The sequence below is a fragment of the Manis javanica genome, chromosome 16 (assembly GCF_040802235.1).
Source record: "Manis javanica isolate MJ-LG chromosome 16, MJ_LKY, whole genome shotgun sequence".
Taxonomy (NCBI): domain Eukaryota; kingdom Metazoa; phylum Chordata; class Mammalia; order Pholidota; family Manidae; genus Manis; species Manis javanica.
In genome coordinates this window covers 31,453,522-31,478,322 of record NC_133171.1, presented here as the reverse complement: position 1 = coordinate 31,478,322, position 24,801 = coordinate 31,453,522, and the positions used below count along the sequence as shown (strand labels likewise).

General features: G+C 36.9%; 1 protein-coding gene across 1 annotated transcript in view; it reads right to left on the bottom strand.

The window, feature by feature from the left end:
• The window catches only part of EYS (eyes shut homolog), a 1,533,253-nt gene that overhangs the window by 240,396 nt on the left and 1,268,056 nt on the right, over positions 1-24,801 (bottom strand). The window contains 1 exon segment of the mRNA XM_073224289.1: positions 14,047-14,200. Within this exon segment, the coding sequence (XP_073080390.1) occupies positions 14,047-14,200 (154 nt within the window).

Genomic DNA, 24,801 nt, shown 5'->3' with positions numbered 1-24,801 from the left:
TTGGGGATCAACAGAGGTGAGGCTTGGAATCTCAGCACCCCCCCCTGTTTTGAGAGAAATCTTCTGCATCTGTGGATGTTTTATTGCCCTTGTCTAGCTTGGATTAACACAGTCTACAGGCACACACCTGATGATCCACATTTGCTGTCTTACAACACTAAACTATGTTTTCTCCCTTTATCTTGCATCTACCTACCACTGCAGCATTTTATTAAAAAAATAATAATAATAATGGGGGAGAAATGTGGGATTCACATATAAATCAAGTATAAAAATCAAATGAATATTCATATTTGACCTGATTATTTATAGTTCATGATGCGTGATCAAAACCGAAAGTTTCTGTGATGACTGCCCTTGCACTGTTCACCATGTAAGAACTTATTCACTATGTAAGAATTTGTTCACCATGTAAGAACTTGTTCGTTATGCTTCAGAAGATTGGAGACTGATGAGAATTAGGCTTGGGGTAGATTAATGATTGTGCATTGAACATTGTGTCCCCTATACAGAGTTATATTGTTGTTAACAGCCATTTGATCACTAAATATGAGAGATGCCCTCTCAAAAAAAAAAAATGTTTCAGTTCAGGATTGGAAAAAAGGAGTCATTTGATGAGAACTTCTTGATCCTTTCACAAAGGAAAGGATGAGGAGTTCTGTGGGCCTCGCAGAATGAATAAACAGCTGATAATTTTTTGCTCTATATGTAACAGGAAGTAAAACAAAGGCCACACAAAGAGAAAGAGAGAGGGAGCCACTAGGAGGAGAGCGCACAGAGATGGGCACAGGGGAAAGACGGCCAAATGCGGACTCTATTTTCTGACTTTCCTATTTTCCTTGAGTCATGTGGCTCTAAGCAAGTCCATTTTCCTCTCTGGCATGGAGTATCCTCAGCAGAAAACAATGAGGGGTTCCAATATAGTATCTTTAATGCAGCTTTTAGGTCGTGCATTGAAATAGTTTGGAAAGCATTAAATATATCTTTGTAAGGATGCCTACATAAGTATTTCGGACCATTAAGGTAAATTTTTAGAAATAAAATTTGCCATCTTCTTAGTGGATTTATTAGAATTCTGTCACATATAATAAAAACGCCACCATTTTGATTCCTGAATCTACCAATAAAACCAGGATGAAAACACTTTGAATAAGCACTAGGCATGTTTTTGAACAACTCATGGGTGATATTTTAAAGCAATTATTCTCTCAATCAGTAAATATTATTGCAGTTCATATTTCTGTTTTATTCATGAATTGAGTATCTGAAATACATTTCAACAAAATTGGGGATTTTAGAGGCAATATATATCTAAAAGGCTACCCCTGCTTGAGAAAAATCTGAAAAAAATATATTAGTCTGTGACCATCTTTTTATTAGAAATACTCATTTTAGTGTAACATCCCTCCTATTTCTAGACAGGAAGAGACTGCTGAACTTTTGTGCTTTCTAGACTTTTCCAAAAAATGTCAATGATAAAATATAATTGACCTGTGTAATTTTCAAGGATGAAAAATATCTTTTCTAAAGGCTTTTTGTGCAGTACTTCACCATTACAACCTGATGAATTTTAAGTAACAGAATGCTATGGCTTTTTCATAATAGTAAATATATAAAAATTTGATTTGCCCTAAGTACAGCAGTATATGTTAATTCGTACACATCTTTAAAACATCTTTATGTTTACCACACCTACATATTTTGAGGGCTAAGTAAAAATAATTTTATCTACCCCTATTTTGTTAATTCCAGAATTGACACATGGCATACTGATTCTATTTTTCTTTCAATATGGTACATTAATGATACCAAAAAAATATATGGCATCATAACTAGAATATAATTTTCGCTAAATTTATTTCTGAAATTCCCAAGCGACACAATGCGTCAGCAAAGTTGAAACAGTAAGGTAAAGTTGAAAACAGAAAATAGAAGTTTTAGATTCTTTTAATACTTTTTAAAAATAATAACCAGTTGAGTTTTCAAGACTGTTATGTTTACGAATTTGACACAGCGTATTTTTAGAATTAAGAAGTTAAATAGAGATTTTTGAGTATGTCTCAAGGGTTTCATGAAATATGTAAAGTACAAAACATTTTACTTGTACTTGTTGCCTGTAACTTAGTACATGGCCTGATGGGTACGATTAGAGCTGGACTATGGATCTGGCCTCTTGTCTTTGGAAACTTCTGTGTGATTCCTCAGTGTCCTCAGGTTTTGTGTACCTTAGTGTCCTCCTTTCTAAAATGAGTATAATAGTACCTCACTGGGTGGACACCAGGAATAAATAATTAAATCCAGGTAAAGAGCTTAAAAGTGTGTTTATAAAGTAGTAAGAGCTTAATGTGTGGTAGCCATTTCATTATTAATATTACATTTAAGCAGTTTTTAAGAAAACATTTTGAATCATGAACTTCTCTGTCTGATCTTGAAGGCCCTCTGCTATTGCCACTACTTTTATTTTTTGCAACACCACTTAGGAGTTCTTGTTAGGTTTAAGTCAATTTTCTAATTTCTTATATAAACATTTTATCATTTGTATATTTGCATAAGCCAAACCTACTTCCTAAAGATCCAAGAAGCTAAATTTCCAAGGGCCTCATCTAATTAACTGATCTCTGTTAGTTAGGGTTCCATGATGAAGTCTATCTAATTCTTTTTCTTCTACTGTCATATACTCAACAGTTACACACCCATTTTTCCTGAATTAATTCAGTTTACATGTAGTCTTGGGGGCCATGCACCTTTATTAGACACTCAGTGTATTCCTAGCATTTTTATGGTATTTTAAGTGTGACAAAGGTAAGAGATCTTTGCTCCATTTATTGTTTGGTTTTGGAGATGAGATAATTGTCCACCTAAAAGACCAACAGAGAGTATCAGAAGACATGAGCATGCTTAGAGTTGAAAGTAAGGGAGAGGAGTATGAACTGGGACCAATCTGGGCTGGCTTCCAGGGGAGTTGAGCTGGCAGAAGGGACAGTGTACAATTCAGGAGAAAAGAACTGAGAGCATTTCAGGGGAGAATCTGTAGCATTAGGGATGATGAGTGTTGTTGGAACAAACGGGACTGTGTTGAGACAGTAAGGACCATGGCTTTAATGGAACGGGTCATCCATGTTGGGTAACAGGAGGATAAAGATGTACTGGGAAGAAGCTGATAAAGGACCTTGATTACATGCCACGTAATTTGTCTTTGAAAAGATACATGATGAGGGAGGGACTTCTTATAGACACTTTGATTTGAAATGATCTGCTTTTAAGAGTATTTTAGGTAAGAAAACCTGAACAGCAATGAGCTGTAGCATTGTGTAGCTGTGTAGGGGTTAAATATGAGGGATCTAGAATAAAACACTTTAGGTGGAAATCTAAACTGCTTTAGTGACTAGTCGCATGACCTTAGATAAATTACTTAATCTCTTCAAGCCCCAGTTTCTTCATCTGTTAAATGGGTATCATAAAGGTAACTATACTTTAGAGATATTGTGAAGATTAAATGAGATTGTGTGTGAAGGTATTTATCATAGTGCCTGTTCATAAGGACAAACTAAATACTATTATTATATAGCTGTTAATAATCATGAATAAATGACTAGTTGAGATTATTTTTACGCAGGTGAAGTTTCTAGCATATTCTTATAAATAAAATCTTGTTTGTTGGATCCACTGCAAACCCCCCAGACATGCCTACCTCACGATCATCTGGACGGCCATCTCCCTTGCTGTCATGGAAAACAATCTCCTTTTTGGAGGGTAGACTTTTGTGCTCACTTAAGATCCTACTCATCTGCTTTTTATATCATATACCAGCGCCTGCCTCTGACAGATCCAGGCCTATCGCTTTCTCATTTATGAAACTATGAAAGGGGGCAAGCCCAATAAACAAGGGACTTCAAAAACATTTCCACCAGAGGAAAGTGAATTCATCACCCTACTTGCCAATTAGCACTGGCCAGGGTGGTGACTCTCAGAATAAGCCCCTGGGAAGATCTCCTAGTGCTCACAAAATAGGTATGAGTTGTCTCCAAACCTTCTTTAGCAGATTTTTAAAGACACATTTGAGAACGTGCCGTGTAATCATACAGCTCTGTCAACAGCCTTTGTCTGGCATCTTCCTAAGAAGCAGACACTCTGACAGGGTCTACACCTCAAATAGAAGGGAAAAATGTCAGAAGAGAGGTAAAATGATGCAGAGAAAATTTTTACTTTCACCAAACATTTTATCTCCCGCAAATATATCTCTTGAACAATACCCATGAGGGACATGTAATAAATGCGAACTGGTACACATGATCTTTGAGACCTGCCCACAGATTGGAAAATATGCTATTAGTAATATCGGAAAATTCCACAGGAAGAAGGAATATATTTGATGTCCTTGATCTTCATGTCCATTAAACATCAGAATTAGTACATAAAATTCTATTGATAGAGCTGTGGGAAACTTTGGACGACATTCAGAAAATGGTGCCTAGAATAATTAAATGCTTAGGGAACAAAACCATGAGGGAGTAAATTTATTTAATTGGAAGGAGAAATATCTGCAGAACACATCATTAAAGTATTTATGAAGGGTTTTTAGTGAGATGCTATAAAATAAAAGTAGTAAGCAATTTTTCTAGGCTGAGGGCAGCAATAGAAGAAATAGCCTTATATGATGATAAACCATAATACTAGTATCACACATCTGAGGGGCACTTGATGCTTTTCAAAGAACGTTCATATAGATGATACAGAAGCCTGCATCGCAGAAAATGGATGTTATTATCTTTATGCTTCAAAGAGAGGAACAGACGGGTAGAATGCTTCTTTGGAGTCACACAGCAAATGCTTTGATCCCTCACTTTCCTAGGCCCAGATGTCTTTTAGGAACCCTGTGTCTTCATTTTGAATCATAATGAACATATAAAGATCTATACTTTTGCCCTATCCCCAGGAATACCCAACTTGGGTCATGCTCTGTGTTCTAACGATAAATCACTGAATGGCATTATTTGTGGTTATCTATGTCCAGGCTGATGTACACCCACAAATTGGCGTTTGGGGTTTTGATGTGATTAGTGTTTAGATGTTCTCCCTAAGAGTCACTATTTTTTCAGGTCACACCTGACAAGAGAGTGTAGAACCATGTCATTCATATGGGGAACTCAGTCCTGTAGCTACTGTTAGGGGAGGTTATGACAGGTGTGGCGATAGGTGTCTAGTTTATCTAAAAATGACATGAGTTTACCTAAGTGTAATTCAAATGCAGGTGTCTTGGGCTTCATCAGCCATTTGTGCTGGGCCTTACCAGCGTGGGCTGCGGTATGCTGCCCCGAGGCTCCTGGGAATGACAGTAGGCACAAAGGCTGGGCCACCGGGATTCGATTCAGGACACCAAGAACATCCCTACCCCAGAGTTCTCCTGAGGCTCCGCGGCAGCCTCTGTTGCCTGCTTTGCAATTCAACGTCGACCTCTTTTCCACGTTGTTTCTCTCACGTGTGTTTTTAATACACGTTGTCCCCAAGAACATTTCCTAATGAACTTCCTGCATGTGAATCTCCACTGTCTATTTCCAAGGAAAGTGACTTAAGATATTAGTTAAATCTCAGTGGCTGAGGACCAATTCTTTTAACTAGGAACTGCATCCATTGTGGAATCTCTGTCTCCAAATACTTTTAAGAAACCTGACGACTGCTGGCACATGTGTGCCCGCCCAAGTATCAGGTTTGCTCTGGTGATTTCTATGCTTCACCGATTTATGACTTTACTTCTTCATTCTCCACAATGGTTATTCCAAGCTGGAACTGTGTTTCCATCACATTTCCTGAGGCTTAGATACTGGAGGAACTGGAATTCCCCTTCAGCACATTTCTCTTCTCTGCTACTGCAAGCTCGCGGCAAGGATGAGTGGCACTGCTAATAAAGTGCGAGCAGGAGAAGGTTCCTTTGTTATTTTATTCATTTGGGAGGTGGGAAGGGATTCCCAGGCCTGATGGTTGAGTTCATCCCAGTCTGTCACATATGGCTGGAAATTTCTAAATGGTGGAAGCTTTACTGACGTGTCTAATAGGCCCCTATCTGAATTTTTATATAGGGCTTTGGCCTGGAATCTCTTTTTTATCTTTGTACAATTTTGTCTTTGAAGGCAGAACTGGGGTTCATATATTACCCGCAATCAAAATTAGGTCAACTATTACAAAATTAAAAGTAGGAGGCCGTAGGACAGAGTTTTACATTAAGTACTATAAAACAGTACTTTACTGTGTTTTATGATGGCACTGGAATAAATGATATGAGGAAATATTAAAAGTCTTTATTCTTTATTTACTGAGTTCAAACACTTTGTCTCAGTACCAGTACCTGTCTATTAAACCAATTTTTAATTTTAGAAATTTAGTAAATCCTTTGATGAGTCTTAAACTATTCTTAAAGGAGTCTGTGTTGGGTGGAACAGATTTCACAGATGTTAACTTGTTAAACAATATATCGCAATATAGATCTTTTTTTAATTCAGTATAGTGATGAAGCCGCGGGTAATTTGCCGAGGAGGAGGCTGCCATAGCTTCCTTTAGCTTCATTAGAAAGTTAAGTGGCTGGCCTTTTTTTTTTTTTTCTAAATAAATAAGATTGTCTATATTTTAAGTCCACTCCCTGAGAACAGTTCTAAAGAACTTAGTTAAGATAAATATGTTGTCAAAGATTGAGGCCAACCACTAAGAACAGGATTTAAAGAATTTTCACAGGAAAACATCTATTCTAGTAGCTGGGGCAGTAATCAAATATCCTCTAACCATGATGATAAATCCCAATTAGGGAGAGTTATGAAGCCTACAGAAGCGGGTGGGAAAATGCATGGAATGTAAATCTAGATTGTTAAATCACCACTCCTTCACTTAATAAACAAATAATAGTTTGAAAGTTCCTCATGAATCTTATTTTCAACATCTTAAATCCCTTTATTTAACTGTCCTGTGTGGCCAAGTGTTCACTGACTCTTTCAGTTATTGCTTTTCTGCCTGAATTCCTAGAATATTCAGTTTGCCCCTAAGTTTTCATTTGCTTCCTGTTACTTTCTTTTATAATCTTGTCGGAAAGATGGCAGAGGACAATTATTATAAAATTACAGAGAGAGAAGGCTTGTAGGGATTGAAGTTCATTTTGCCTTTCACTCTGCCACTGTACAAGAATAATTCAAACTGTCTCCCTGGTCCTTTTTGATAATTGTGGAAATCTCCCGCTAACAACTAAGGGTGAAGAAAATGTGAAGCTTCCCTCAGCATACATTGCTAAATCAAAAGAATTTCTTGCCTTTTCTTTATTTATTGTGCTTTTCTGCATTAGAAATCACAATGTTATAAAATAAAAAAAGGAAATCACAATGTTAGTTGGCAATTTACTGAAGCTAAACATCCCTTCACCTTGAACTTTATGTTCCCTTAATACCCAGTCTCCACACAGTTTCCTACATGACCCATGGTGTTATTCTACCCTGTGACATCTTTGCTTACCCTCTTCCATCTGCTGCTCCCCTGATAGATTCCTAATCTTTCTTCAAAATCCAGTTTACTTTCTGCTCCACCTTAGAGATGCACTTGCCAATTGCTCTTTCCTTTTCTCTTCTCTCGAGTCTTTAGCTGTTCTCAGGACCTAAAGGCCAACTAGGTCTTTAGTCTGTCTTGGAATCCTAACGCACCTCAAGATAAGGAACTGTGGCCCTGAATCTTCACTTTTGTAACTTTGCTAAAAGCCATTCCACTTGGGCATTTTGAACTGAATTGCACACTTAAAAGGAGCAAACATGTGATTACAATAGTCAAACAATCACTTGAAATATTTTTTTTTCTATCAAACTGGTTGAATCCACTGACATTATTAAGAATATACTGCATACACTCAGGTTGACATTCAGATGATTATGTCTTTGCTCAGAAAGCTCCTTCCTATTTCTGCATCACTAAGCACCCAATTGATACTTAATGCCCTTGTTTCTCAAGATCCATGCAAATTTTAGATTCAAGTATATATGCTAGCAGAAGACTCCATCCAATAATCCTCAACAACGCTAAAATCGCCAACTTTTAGACCCACAGATATTCTTTAAGGATTTTCTTAAGCCTCTTTCACAAAAGAAATTTTAGTTTTACAATACATATTCACAGTTGAATAGAAATAAACTGCATTATAACTTGCTGTCCAGCTAGTATTGATGTATGTTATATATGGACATATTATGTATGATTAGTGTGTTACATATAGAGAAAGGAGCAAGAGTAATGTTTAGATTTATGTATTCATATCCATGTCAATGTAATAATAAAGTATCAGGCCGCATTTCTCCTCTTGAGCTGTGATATTCCTACATTTCCTCTAAGAAATGCCACCTGGAGGAGCTGATGGAAAAGATACAAAAATTAATATTGAAGTGATGAAGTTTGACCTTTTTAAGATGAAAAGCTTGCCAAACTTTCCATACTGAATGGCAACGTTTTATGAATAAATCTAATATATTACAGATTTAGCACAGTTCAGAAGTCACCATCTGTTTCAAGAAGTGAAGGTTCTCACTATCATATAGTTCTGAGCTTTAAGACTAAAGGCATGCAATCCACAGCTTATATAATATGAATTATTAGTGTGAAAAGTTTTATATAGTTTTACAAAATCAGAGACTTAAAGGACATTTTGAGTTATTCTGAAAATCATAACTGATAGTACATCATAGATATTCTTTCTTCTTACATGAACTTGGGCAGCCTGCTCATTCTATATATGGAGGTCCAGCTGGGCAGCAAGTTGTAAGACAGAATTAAGTGGGAAACTGGTAAAGCACTGGACTCTGATTTTGAGTATAGTTGTCTGAAAGACTTTTGACAAGTTAAGTATGGGTATTATAAGAAGCTGACACTTGTTTCTTTCTTCTTTTTTCACAAATTATTTACTAGCAAATCGCTTCATTCGATAGAGCCAAAATCAATCCCACACAAAACATAAAGTTCAAGGTGAAGGGATGTTTAGTTTCAGTAAATTGACAACTAACATTGTGATTTCTAATGCAGAAAATCACAATAAATAAAGAAAAGGCAAGAAATTCTTTTGATTTAGCAATGTATGCTGAAGGAAGCTTCACATTTTCTTTATCCTTAATTGTTAACGGGAGATTTCCACAATTATCAGAAAGGACCAGGGAGACAGTTTTGAGGCTAATACTGGTTTTGCAATACAACAATTAAAAAAAATCTACTTTCTTAAACAAACAACTATGGGAAATTGAGCTAATTTAAATAAAAAGTAATCTACATGGATAAGTATACACACACACACATATAAATATATACCAACCTATATGAGACCTTTATCCCATAGGAATTATGAAAATCAAACAAGAGGTAAAAATCAGTCCATTTACAAAATTCGACGGCAATTTTTATCAGCTTATTTTGTTTTCTGGACAAATATCTTGGAAAGTAATGTGACAGAAATGCTTGCAATGGTTTTATCTGATGTTTGGTTCAGTTGTAGCAAGTTCGAGGGTTCTTGCTCCTAATTGCTAGAAACTTCACCAGCCACTGTTGAATTGGACTTAAACCATACATGCATTCCTTTAACGCTAATCTGCTTCTACAAAGTGCCTGATAAAGGTGTGCAGTTCTGATAGTCATGCCATTCTTGATCAACATCCCCTTGACTTTGGCACCCTAAGGCTTTGTTGACCAAAATGAGTTAGTAGATATTGGGGTGTGCCTTAGATTTACATGGATATACTTCATACCTCTGGATCAAACTGAGGAAATGTCAGGTGTTTAGGCTGGTGGAATCTAAGGAAGGTAGGATAGGTTATGTGGCTTTAAAACATGCAGGTAACTCAGTAAATTACCTACAGGAAAGGACACTGGATTTCTTTAGAGAACAAAATATTGAATGAAGAGTGAGCTTTTGTATAGGGCAGCCACAAAAGGTGACAGACAAATTTAAACTGCAGAAACTTTAAAATGTGTATATATGGATGTATGTGTGTGTGTGTGTGTGTGTGTGTGTGTGTAGTAAGACAATTTTTCTGAACTTCCCTAAGGGAGAATAACCTTTGTGAAAACTTAGACTCTGTCTATGTGATCCCTTTCAAAATTTGTTGAAATGAAAGACAAACTGTGCATGAGTATGAATTACAATGTGTCTGTAGAACTGTGATCTCTGCTCCATTTCATTTAAGAAGAGCTTCTATCTTGATACTGAATTGACCTCAATCACTACAAGTGGCTTATTCAAGTCCTTCTTCTGCCACCTCTCCTACAGGTATAATGCAGATTTCAGTAGGAGGAAATACTGACATGTTCAGTATCAGTGGCTAACAACAAAATAAAAATCAAAGCCACTTTTTATATATTTACCTTAGAGCCCAGTCCATTAATTTTTAAAAACGATTCTTATCAATCATGCTATACTATTTTGTTGTCAAGAACCCTTAAATATGGGAGAAATTCCATCAATACTCATACAATTAAAAAAGAACCTAATTCATGTTTTTGTTTTTTTTTTTAGGGAGAAATTCATTCTGAATTGGCGTAGCAAGAGTTCTGCTAGTGAGAATTAGGATAGCTGGGAAAAGCTGAACTTGAAGACCCTTTTAATTCTAACTTATGCCCGGTTAGGGGTGGAGAAGCAAGACTGCAGCACACAAGACAGAGAGAAGAGGTGACATAAAAAGTGGGCAGAGGGGCATAAAGCAAAAGGCAGTCATACACAGATCTAGGGACACACACAAAAACAGACATCGGAATCAGCCTCCATGTTTGTGTCTTTCTCCATTTTCTCTCCCGTCTGGCAGGGAATCCTTTCTTATGTGTATTGTATGTGCTGCTCCAAACTTCTAAGGGACTTTATGTTCCAATTATGCTTTACTTTTCTACGTATTAACACATTCCACTCAACTAATAATTCCAACTGACAATTGAGCATGCTGAAATCTCTCACCTTACATTCTTTTCCCTTTTCACTCCTCACTTCCCTCTAGTTACAACCTTAATTCTTTTTAGACTTTCACAGTAAAACTTCTTGAAAGAGTTGTCTGTACTTGTTCTCAGCTTCCTCCAAACTGGCTTCTTGCCTCCGATGGAGTCTCCAGGTCATGGAGTCGTGAAACCAGTCCAAGGGACTCTCAGAGCATTTGATAAACCTCTCCATTGTTTTCCCCAGCACTCCACTCCTTTTGTTTGATGCCTACTTCCTTGGTCTCTCTTAGACTGTTTTACACCGCATCTTCCTCCCTGCAGTAACTGCATGTTAGCTCAAGACTCAGCCCCAGGTAATTGTTTCTTACTCACTCTATACTCTTATCCATGCTCATAGTTTCAGTTACCATCCTTGCACTGATGACTCATAAACTTAATGTTTCCCAGCCAAACCTCTCTGGGCTCTACTTCCATGTCTTCAACTTGCAAACTCCACTTTGATGTTTCAGAGGTACCTCAATCTCACCACGCTCAAACCTGGACTCCCAATCTTCTCTAGCAAACTCGTTCTTGCATTGTTTGGTATCTCAGCGGATATTATTATAATCTCTCATCCAGGTGCACAACAGAAAATGAGTATTCATTTTCCACACCACTCTTTTCACTTCTGGTATTAATCAGTCATATTTTTACTCCTAATTAAGTTTTAAACCTGTCAACTTCTCTGTGACACCAGTCTAGTCCAAGTCACGTATGTCTTACCTCGGACATGTAATTTCAAGCCATGGGATTGGCCCCCCTTCAATCTCTCCTTAATGTAGCTCTAAGGCCCTATAGCGTTTGCCACCTGCTGCTGACCTCTCCACCTTCGTCTTCCCATACTGAGACCCCCTCTGGGTCTCTGTTCCATACACTTTGGTGTCTTGGGGCCCTTGACATGCCCTGGCTCTTTCTACCAAAGGGTCTTTACACAAGCTTTTCCCTCCGCCTAGAATATGTAGAACACTGTTTTAACTGCTTTTGCTTGCTTTTTACCAAGTCTACCCCTAATCAAATCATTTTTCAGACAGCCTCACTGGACTCTAGCATAGGTCAGGCTACTTTGTAAATAAATTTTTTTCCTGCACTGTTCTTTTATTTTTACACATTTCAAATTTTAATTTTCCCTTATTAGTGTGACTACTTGTCAGTCTGCTTCACTAATTTTATACACATAGGAATTTGGAAGTCTGTTTTGGCTTCCCATTGAATTCCAGGAGCTTAGTATCGTGCTACTAATATAATAAGCACCACTTGTTATCTGAATACATGAAATTAAGCACAGAAATTAAAAAAACCCAGAAGAAACAGAAAGAGAAATTTAGAAGTTAAGAGAGTGCTTAGCAGATGGGCACTCAAAATTCTAAAATTAATTTTTAGTTAATTTTATCTAAACTTATGAAAATTTAAATAATTCGTATTTATTAAACAAATTTAAATAATTTCTATAATATATAACATATAATATACAAGATATAATATAGCTCTAAGACCAGCTTTTAATGTAACCTATTGTCAGCCCCTCTCACAGGACATTGTCTAATAAGACAAAGCAAATTGACATTTTTGCATCAGTAGCTATATCTCACTTTTTAAATTTTGGTTAAGTTAACTGAAAGACTTGGAAATTCCTTGGTTTTCAGGTTTAGTAGAGGTGTTATTATTTTTTTTTACAGGATGTTTTTGACTTCAGGTTATCAAGTATCTGAATGGTTTACTTGAGGACTGACCAGTTAGGTCATCATTACTCAAAGGCAAACATGAAGGAATTAGGAAAAGTTTAACCAAAAATAAAAATTAATTTATATGTAAGTGAACTGTTCCAAGGTTTGTATAAAATAATGACATCATATAAAATAATAATGTTATCAATGCAGTGTGTTTTAAATTGGCTTCTAAGTTATTCAATTTCTCATCTGGCTCTTTTATTTGTGATCAATTAACACCTTTTTAAGGGAGATTAGTAACATAGGAGTTAAATCCATTGCTCTGAAAGCTTGTTTTGTCTGTACAAAACTCAGTGTTCCAAAAGAGTATGCCTAATTTACAAATAATAATTTCATTACCTTACAGTGATTTCATAGCCTCCTTGTCATAACCAATTGAATTGCCCAGCCCAGACGCCCTCATTTCTTCATTCACGTAGACATTTACTGGGCCTCTTTCTGTCAGATGCTCTGCTAACTGCATTAAAAATGAGTAAGGTACTGTCCCTGCCAGTAAGGAGTTTCCGTTTTCAGATTGGTGTCAATTTCCTTGATTTTATTTTCTGCTTGACGTAGACCCTGGGAAAGTTGATTTGATTTATATGACCTTTATAGGTTAGTCAAGATTCTTGCTGATCAGTCTAACTTAACCAAAAGTCATCCAGCATAAAACTTAGACACCAAATGTTATTTTCAACTGACATAGAGTAACTTTAGAGACCATTGTCTCTACACTGCTCTACTGATAAAGAATCTTAAATTCTTGGCTGCTACATATAAATTTTGTTTAGTAACGCCCTTGGCATGTGACTGTCACATTTAGCAATTTCTCTCTTCTGAGATTTCCTAATTCTGTAGCATGAACTAATTTCAAGACAGTCTTCTAAAAATTTATATGCTTTGAACAGACATTTCCACTAAACATACAATTTCCACTTAATAAACACTGGATTTCCCTTTTTCTATGTGGAATCAGTGGCTTTTTTTTCCCCTCATTCCTAAGAGCTGTTTTCAAACTCAAAAGATATTTTGTTGAATAATGGAACTAAAGCATAATTTCAATGAAATCACATGACTCTTTAATCTATTTACTTGCCTCATGATATTTTCAAATAAATTGATTCATATCCTGTAAGATTTGCCACTGGCTGGTATCACCTCAGTTTCATCTGTAGTTTACCCCAGCACTGAAACAAATGTTTGACAAGACAATTTTCAGATGGACCTTCTTGTCTTTCTTTGCATATGTGCATGGCTAGGCTATTCTATGTATGTATATAAAATATGTAAATACATATTTAAAATATATTTGAAAAATAAGTCTCCACACTACAGTTCAAAAACCTAGTGTACTTCTTTGTAGAGTACTTACCGAATTGTGATAGGGATGAATGCATTTGTGCTGATACTGTAATTAGCAGAAAGAGTCAAGGTATTTTGAGGACTTCCACATCCATATTTAACTGTGAGCCTCTCTTCCACGAGAAATAAATGAAGAAACTGGTGTCCAAAATTCTTCTCAACACCTTTAAGAATAAATATTATATTAAATTAGTAATTAATGTAGATTTATTTAATAACAACATCTTTGCACTCAAGGAGTAATGATTTGTTGAGATAGTGGGGGTGTTATTAGATAATTATTCAATATAATATGTACTATATTAGAAATACACCTCATTTCTACAGGCTGAGAATAGCATGGTATTAACAGGATTAACCTGGCATGAGATTAACTTCTGACTATTTCCTAACAGCTAGATGATCTTAACTATTTTGAGCTTCAGTTTCATCATACATTGTAAGGGATGAGAGCAAATAATTATTACAACCACTGTGATAAACAGAATAATAAAGAAATTTTTGGGGGCTTATTGAGTATTAGGTAATGATTTATTTTTATTTAGATTTTAATTTTAATATGTATCTTCCATAGAAATCAAAATGATAAAGAAATACATATAAAGAAAAAAGAGAAACATTTCCCTTTCCTCTAGCCCATCCTCCATTTCACTTTCAGGTTCTCTTTTCTATCATTTATCTATTCATATACAAATATTTCTATAGCCCTAATTTACTTTTTAAAATGAAATTGTCTAATAAATAGCTGCATTCATCTTTCTCTTTTCACTTAACAATAATTTTAGACCACTGTCCATGTAAGCAAACAGATCTGTGACATTTTAAACATATTTTATTGAAGTATAACTCCTATAGAAATCTGTATTTATAGCTTGCAGCATAGTGAATTATCCCAAAGAGAACCTGCTCACACAGGCACTACCAACCTGAGAGACAGAACATTATCTGCACTGTCAGAAGTCCTATAAATCACTAATCCTTTCTTCCTCCCACCAAAAGTAATCACAGTCCTCTTTCAATTGTTGGCAAATTTTATTATACAATGTAAAAGAAAATCACATTCATTAAGATTACTATTCAACTCATCAGGAAGTTTTGGGAAGCTCTGAAGTTCATTGTGGAAAATGTTAAGTTTTTCAAAACTTTAATTTTTTTTAGAAAGTTGGAGTTTTATCATTGGGAACAAATACCATTTTGGCTGCTTTCCTTGAAATAACAGGCTTAATTTGTTAATTACTGAGAAAACATCTGGAAGATACTCAAATCTGAACAACCACGGGTTATCTCAGTCATTTTTTACATCATGCTTTCATAGTGGCATCTTCAACTAGCAACTTAAAAAAATTGCAAACGTGCTTTTCCTCAAGGTAGCTATTATACGTTAGTACGTAGCTGACTTGCTTTATGTATACTTCCACTTTTACACAAACATTAAGAAGATGTATATACAGGATTAAGAATTTTAAAAAGTTATATATTTACTGTACCACTAAGGACACTTTTGTGTACATTTTTACATTGAGTGCCAGTGGAGTAGAATACAATGACTGAACACATGTGGGGCCTTCGCCATGACATGAGGTGTCAGAGTTTCATTCACTGTGACTTTATTAAATGAGTGCAAATGCCAACATAGTAAAAAGAGGCAAGTGTCTTAGTTTTATTAAAAAAAATAATTTCGATGTTATAGGTGCCTGAGTCTTGGAGATCCTTAGAGTTATGGATAAACCTGAAATCTCTCTTCATTAGAGTTCACATCAATTTAAAAGAAGAAGAAAAAAGAGGAAATCAGAGTGAAACTAAAGGTACTACTGAACTTCAGATAAATGTTTCTTTAGCATCTCAGCAAGAATGTCTGAAAACCTAGGTTATCTCTCCCCCATGCCTCAGGCTCCGTGAGAGTGGAATAAAAGCAATATTCAGGTCTCAAGGAATGGTTCAGAGAAAGGTGTAAGGAGAAATTGTTTAAGAATTTGAAATAGGGAAAAAAAAACCGTAGCTCACCCATTCAGATGCAACTCTCTAAGTTGTAGAAAACTAATAATAATCCAAATGATTCTTGTCTATAGAAATGCAAACTAATCATGTCTGGTGAAATGTAATGGGTAGGTACACTTGTTCTCCACGTATTAGTTCGCTTCAGAATTCCTTAATTTTATATATAGGTCTCTGCTCCTTGAATTCTCCTTTGATCTGGCTGTAGTATCTTACTAGTTTCCACATTAATTAAAAGGTTAAATAAAATCTTTGACGTGTATTTATTTAATATACCTTTTTGGGAAGTATCCTTGAGCAAAGGAAGATGAGCCAATTTCAGGTTTTGAAATTATGAGGTAAATAAAGAGAAATGATTCATTTTAGAGTAAATAAAACCAAAACCAACTCCAAGGAGAAAATTTTACCTGGAGTATGATGTAAATGGAGTTCTCTGGTATTAAGCAACATTAAGTCTTGGACCAGACAGAGACACCCACGTGATAGATGGCCAAGACTGGGAAGGAAGAAGGGAAGGAAGGATTCAAAATAGAACTAAGAATTGGATAGGAGTGGGACATGAGAAATCTAAGAAACAGATTTTTCTTTGAGTGCTTCAAGTTATAGAACTTACTGAGAATATACATTCGGTAAGAGAACAACAGAAAGCGAAATATAATGCATAATAGACGAATCAATATTGTGGAAGTAAGGAAAACAAATTGGAAAAAACAATAGCATTAAAGATTTAAAAATAAAATACAAGTAGCAAAGGACATAATAAACATAGTTGAAAACACTCTTTCTAGATCCTCCTGAATGTCCTTTACTACAGCCCACTCAGCCCGCTCAGGTTTTTTTTTGAATCACCCCTCTGAGAACTGCAGCTCTTTGCTCCCCCAAAGTCGCCTGGCGCCCGGCCCAGGGCAAAGCCGCCTTACCTTTCCTGCCTCCCCCGAGATCCATTAGCAGTTTTTTGGGCTGCTACTCTAGTGTTTTGCTTTATTTTTTTCCATGACTTCTTATTAAATTCCTAGGCTGTTTTTCTTTGAATTTGAGCATATAATTAAGGATTTTTAGTATTATTTCTGACTCTTCTTTTTACGGGAGGGAGGGAGGTACGGGCAGGTGACGCGTAAGAGGAACACGGAACCGTACCAGCATCTTGCCTTCTCTCTCCTTGGATATATAAAATATTGTATCATAAAATGGCATGTGGTGGTTCTTTTTTCTTGAATTGTTGGCTTGTTTTCTCCTCCATCCTTCTGGGAGAGGGGAGGGTGGTTCATTTTGCTGTGCACTAAGGGACAAGCTGTTATCCTGCTCCATTCCATTATTTTTATTCACAAGTTTCAATGACTTAATCTTTCCATAAATTGCTTTATGCTACCATTTCAGACTCATATTTTTTGAGCTAAGCCTGAGAAATCTGATACATGGAGTAGAACAGAGATGAACATTTAGGTCAAGCTGTTGTGCCATATGTGCAAGGTTTGTTTTTCAAAGCTTCAAAAACGGAATTTTAAAGCTTGGTGATACACATTAAGCAACATACACGTAGTACCATGCAAGAATGGGTAATTTTTAAAGGAAGCCCAGCCAGTAAGATCAGTGACAGGGATGAATGGTCTTATCCGAGTATGCGACCAACACCCTGTCATGAACCGAAGCTTTATGACCCATAATGCGGTCCGTGGTGAGGCGGCTTTAGTAAAGATAACGCGAACGAAAATTAGCAATTTAGCTTAGTTCTCCCTATAGTCTGCTATATAGTTACAATTTTAAATAAGCAATTTTCTGTTTTATCTAATAATACTCTTAAAGGAATCAAGATATTTTGCTGACAGCATGATAGTAGGCGGGGAAATGGAAGACCTACAGCTACTGATGTATTTACACAATTCCACAGCAAATTATTCACTTCAGGGAATATAGGTCATGTTATTTGGTTGGTTGGCTTTTTCACTTTTGAATCAATTGACTTTGTATCATAAATGTAGATTCTATAATTAGAGAAAAGCTATGAATATGCACTCAGGAGTAGTTCTTTGGTTTTTAGAAACAGTACTGTACTAGAAAAACTCAGTTTTCCACTTTCCTATGTGAGGAAAAACCCAGTTCTTCCCTACTGTGTGTTTGTCTCTTGTGAGGCCCCTTTATTATTCACATAAAGCATTTCACTTCTGGTCAGTCAATATTTGGAGGGTTTTTTCCCACACCAAGTAATTCTCTCTGATACCAGTTGAGTGTCTTACAACTTAAATCAATTCTAACGCTGTCTACCCAGAGATTGCATCAAAGCCCACAGCTTAAGGGCTCAGCCCCATAGACTGCGCCCCCCACTTCAGATGTCAGTGGCAAAGCCAGGTCTTCATCTGGGCTCCGGCCACCTGGCTACAGACTGGAGACTCCAGCCACCCCACCTTGGGTTTGATTCATTTTCTCCTGAGGCTCCCAAGGCTCGGGGAAACACCTGTGTTTGAGTTTATTAAAGGATATGAGAAAGCATACAGATAAACAACCAGATGAAGATGCACGGGGTGAGGTCTGGGAGGGTCTGCCGTGCAGGGGCTTCAGTCCCTGGGGAGTTGGGGGGCATCACCTGCTTGGTGTGGATATGTTTATACCCACCTGAAAACTCTCCAAACCCTGTACCCCTGGGGTTTTATGGGGACTTCCTCAAATAGGCATGATCAGTTATTAACTGCATTTTCTGCCCCTCTCCCTTGTCTGCAGGATAAGCATGGACCTGAAAACTCCAAGCTTTTAAGCACGGCTTGGTCATTCCGGTAATGAGCCCCTGTCTTTCTGCTGACCAGCCCTTTCCGGGAGCGATCCAGGAACCTACCCAGAGTCACCTCATCATAGCAAAAGACCCTCCTAGGGCTCTCGCCACTCCGGAACTTACAGGGCTTTAGGAGCTCTGTGTCAGGAGTCAGGGGCAGAGCCCAGTAAATATTTTTCCCTTGACTTCACAAGGACTTAAGAGATTATATTTTCAGACATGATTACAAGGAAAATTATTTGACTTTTGAATTGAAAAATTAGTCGTAATCAGCGCTAAGAGAAAGAAAATACAGAATTTTCATAATGGAACTACTAAAAAATTATGATGACTACTTTGAGATATATATTTCTGTATTAAACTTTATGCACTGAGTAATCCATATGTCACGTTAAATTTAGTTATATATTGCTCATTGAACCTAAAGACTTTGGACAAATGTGACTTTCTCTGTGAAATACACACATACACACATATATGTATATGTGTGTATGTGTGTATATACATATATATACATGTGTATAAATATATCTATGAATATATATATATGTGTGTGTGTATATGTGTGTATATATATATATATACATGTGTATAAATATATCTATGATGATGTGAAAATCAGTGTCTCTTTCCCCATAATATTGCAATTCTTACTACCTTTGGATAGGACTTGAACACCCTAGAAGAGCTAAATACTGAGTCATTGAAAGAAAGAAAGTTATTCTGCTTTTTCACTGAAAAAAGATACTTGATGATCCATTAGTGGAAGAGTGTGAATCTATCCTCTTTTGAAAGAGTTCTTTATACTTTTAGGCTGTGTAGTAATTTTTTTCAACCAGTCATTGTGTCTTGAATTTTTCTGAAGTTTTAACCAGAAAATACTTTGAAATTCTATAAAACCTATAAATCTGAAAATGTATTTATCTTAATAAAATCATTGATCATATCTCCTGATTTAAGATTTATTAAATACAGAAAATGTTGCATAGAACCATAGACAGTAATCATTACTTGCAAAACAATGGGCTCTACTTTTTAATATCATAGGCTTTTAGAGAGAAAACCTTAATAATTTTGAGTCAAAACTTTATGAATGGTATATCTATTAGTCTCATAAGAAAGGAATAACAATGAAGTAAGATAGAGAGAGGGAAAGAATCATATCCTAGTCAAGTTTTTTATGATTTGGTTTGCCTGGGGATTGCACTGGGTTGTAGATCTGAAATTTTCTAAGCATGCATACTTACCACTTCTTTGAAATATTGAAGAAAGAGTATTTATGTTTATATGGTACCACTTCCATCAAAAATGTGTTTTTCCCTATTTGAACTATTGTAATGAATGCTCCCAAACATCAGTGACAGTTTGATTTGAGATAATTTATAAATAAATGTTCACAAGAGATTCATTGGTCATCACTTTGAATTAAAATAAAATTCAAAATCATTCTATAGAATTGATAGTGATGAATGCAGATAGTATGTTTATTAAATCAGGTACATAGATTTGGAAGTTTCCATAAAGTGACATGGATTTCTGGCAACTCCTATAAAAGAAATAATATCATATACATTTGTATGGAATTTTGTGTTTTTCAAAACACTTTCACATACATTTTTTCAAACCCGTGGACTTCATAATAAAACTTATATCTGCATTACTTGTAGTCAAACTAAAATACAGAAAGGTTAATCGGTTTTCCCTATGTCGTGCAGTTAGCTCACAACTGGCTTGGCTTCAAGTTTACCCCTGGTCACCACTAACATTTCAACCAGGGCTGCCTATGGCACCACTTGGATGACCTCTTCATGCCGGGAGCCACCTGCGTGGCATGGAATAAACACCTTTCTCTGAACTTGCGCTGTGCTCTCTACGGAACACACAAGCTTTCGCTGCAGCTTTAGAACCCCCCTTGCCCCTTTAGAGCTCTCCTTGAAGGTTTGAATTTGGACGCAGGAGCAGAAAATCCAACAGCAACCTTAGCAGCAGCTGCTCATGGTTCAAACCAGATCGACCTACAGTGGTGCCTGGGCAGTAACTTGCGGGCGGGAAGTGGCTGGGTGGACCGGTCGGTTAGCGGCAGGGTGGCAGGCAGAGAAGCACTGGGGAGAAGTGAAGGATCGTGGCAGCGGCCTGGGATGCATAACTAATTATTAGCACCTGTTTATTACATGCTGCTGCAGAAAAGCTTTTGGGCCAGTTTCTGAAATTCATGGAGTGCCTGTTTTAATTTTCCTAGCCTCTGATGCTGTATAACCCAGAAAGAAAAATCTCAGAATACTCTTAGGGGAAATGAATCCTCTTCATATGGATAAATTGGATAAAAATGAAAACCAAGATGGGCACCAACTGTCAATCTCACTACTGTGTCATTCCTGCTTCTGGGGTTTTTTTGGGGAGTCTGATTATTCTTTCCTAGGGTGGATATGCCTATCAAATGGATGTAACATTAATGATACCGAGTAGACAAAAATAAATATCCTGGGTCTCTAATTCCCAAGGATCCTTACCAGGCAAGTTATGAGGGAGGACGGATTAAAATATTATCTGAATAAGGTGTCTAGTCCTTACTTCATGTTGCCATGTGCCAAACATTGTATTAAGCACTTACATATGTTAACTCTCTTAATCCTTACAACTTTCTGATATCTTGGTAGTATTATTATTAAATTATTCCATTTTTACAGAAGCTGAGGCACAGAGATGTTAAGTAACTTTTCCAAGGGGCAGAGGCTAGTAGTTGAGCGACAGAGTAATTCTCTGAATCCCTGGATTATACCGTTCTTGAGTTGGGTGCGGTGACAACTTCAGTGCTTGGCTGGGCCCATCTGTTTCTGCCCCTGCTACCTCTGTCCCCCAGAAATACTGGTCCGTTCCCTGGGGCAATTACATCAGAAGCAGAGTCGTGTCTCTCACTAACTTGCTTCTTCAAAAATCTTAATCATAGAAATATAGGCATACTTCATTTTATTGTGCTTTATTTTGTCATACTTTGCAAATAATGTCTTCTCCTTTTTTAAACAATCGAAGGATTGTGGAAACCCTGCACGGATTAAGTGTATTGGTACCATTTTTCCAACAGTATTTTCTCACTTCATGTCTCTGTCACGTTTTGGTAGCGAGTATAGTATTTCAAACTTTTTCATTGTTATTATATTTGTTACGGAGATCTGTGATCAGAGATCTTTGCTGTGACTATTGTAACTGTTCTGGGATGCCACAAACTGCACCCATATAAGAGGGCAGCCTTAGCGGATAAATGTGTGTTCTCACTGCCCCACCAACTGGCCATTCCCCCTTCCTCAGGCCACCCTATTCCCGGAGACAATATTGAAATCCGGCCAATGAATAACCCTACAATGGCCTCTGAGTGCTTAAATGAAAGGAAGAGTTACATGTTTCTCACTTTAAGTCAAAAGCTAGAAACGATTAAGCTTAGTGAGGGAGGCATGTAGAAAGCTGAGATAGGCTGAAAGCTGTGCCTCATGTGCTCAACAGTTAGCCAAGTGGTGAATGCCAAGGAAAAGGTCCTAAAGGCAATTAAAAGTGCTACCTGAGTGAACACATGAATGACAAGAAAGCCAAACAACCCCGCTGCTGGTATGGAAGTGTAAGTAGTCTGGATAGTTGATCAAACTGTTGGCAACATTTCCTTAAGTCAAAGCCTCAGCCAGAGCAAGGCCCTAATTCTCTTTTTATTCTGTGCAGTCTGAGAGAGGTGAGGAAGCTGCAGAAGAAAAATTCAAAGCTAGAAAAATCTGAGGTTGGTTCATGAGGTTTAAGGAAAGAAGGCATCCCTGTAACATCAAAATGTAAGGTGAAGCGCATGTGCTGATGTAGAAGCTCCAGGAAGTTCTACAGAACTAGCTAAGATCATTAATGGAGGTGGCGACACTAAACAACAAATTTGCAGTGTAGACAAAGCAGCCTTGAATTGAAAGAAGACCCCACCTAGGGTTTTACAGAGAGAAGTCAGTACCTGGCTCGAAAGTTTCAAAGGACAGGCTGACTCTCCTGTTAGGGGCTAATGCCCTGGTGACGTTAAGTTGAAGCCAATGCTCATTTACCATTTGGAAAATCCTGTGGCCCTTCAGAATTGTGCTGAACCTACTCTGCCAGTGCTCTATCAGTAGAACAACAAAGCCTGGATGACAGCACATCTGTTTACAGCATGGGTTACTTAGTAGTTTAAGCCCACTGCTGAGACCTACTGCTCAGAGAAAAAGATTCCTATTATTTCAAAATATCACTGCTCATTGAGAATGCACCTGGTCACCCAGGAGCTCTGATGGAGATGTGCAGGAAGATGAATGTCGTTTTCATGGCTGCTAATACATCCATTCTGCAGTCCAGGGATCAAAGGGGAATTTCAAGTCTTATTTCTTAAGAAATACTTTTTTGTAAGGCTATAGACCCCATAGATAAGTGATTCCTTTGATTCTGACAAAGTACATTGAAATCCTTCTGGAAAGGATTTAACATTCCAGATACCATTAAGAATATTTGTGATTCATGGGAAGAGGTCAAAATGCCAACACTTAGAGTTCGGAAGAAGTTGATTCCAACATTCATGAATAACTGAGTGGTGTTCAGGACTTCACTGGAGGAAGTAAGTGCAGATGTGGGGGCAACAGGAAGAGAACTAGAATTAGAAGTGGAGCCTGAAGATGGGACTGAATTGTCACAATCTTTTGATGAGACAGAATGGATGAGGAGTCAGTTTTTACGGATGAGTGGAGAAAGTGGTTTCTTGAGATGGAATCTACTCCTTGTGAAGATTGTTGAAATGACAACAAAGAATTTAAATTTTTCCATAAACTTAGTTGATAAAGCATTTGCAGAATTTGAGAGGACTGATTTTGAAAGAAGGTCTACCCTGGGTAAAATGCTGTTCAACAGTCTTGCTGGCTATAGAGAAATTGTGAGAGGAAGAGTCAGTCAACGTAGCAAACTTCATTGTTGTTTTATTTTAAGAAATCACCACAGCCACTGTAACCTTCAGCAAATACCACACTGATCAGTCAGCCACCATCTAAAGGGAGACAAGACCCTTCACTGGCAAAAAGATCCCAACATGCAGAAAGCTCAGATGATATTTACCACTTTTTCGCAATGAAGTATTTTTAAATTAAGGTATGTTTTTTAGACAGAAAGCTGTAACCCACTTAATAGACCACAGGACAGTATAAATATAACCTTTATATGAACTGGGAAGCTAAAAAATTCACTTGATTTGCTAGATTAAGATACCTGTTTTATTGCAGTGGTCTAGAACTGAACCAATAATATCTCCAAGGCCTGCCTGTATGGAGCATTCATGTAACTGCAGCAGAATACACATTTTTCTCAATTTCACATGGAAATTCACCAGTCCCTGTTCTGCTCCTGACTGGTCACATAGACCCAGGAAAAATTATCTTTGATTTAAGCTACATTTTGACTAATCCCTTGAAATCTATCCCATTTTGTTTCTACTTATGAGAGGAAGAAAGTATAACAATGTTTACAGAATAATTTCCTAAAATAAAGTTTCAATACCTACTAATTTTTCATCATAACTAAATAATTTGAGTAACACACAGAACTTTAAGAACTATTCCAATCAAATGCTTCCTCTATGTAAGGCACTGGTAAAGTACTGAGGAGGTGGATAGAATAGAGAATGTAAACACAATTCCAGATTATGTGGTGCCTCTATTTAGCCTCTATTTAGAAGAGATATAAGCACAGATACATCGTATAAGGCATTTCTCTACTCACCCCCAGTTCTTAGTTGACACTCCTATTATAAGACCTATCACAGTCAGCTTTCTCCTAGAATTATGTATTTAGTATATCTCCATTAAATGCTGAGAAATAGGATACAGATAATTTCTTATTCATCTTTGTATCCCTCACAATGGAATGTGGTGCAATTTCTAGGCACTCAGTTAAAATTTGTTGATTTGACTTTGCTGCCGTAAGAAAGATAAGATACAATGAAAAACAATCTCTGCAGCCTTACAA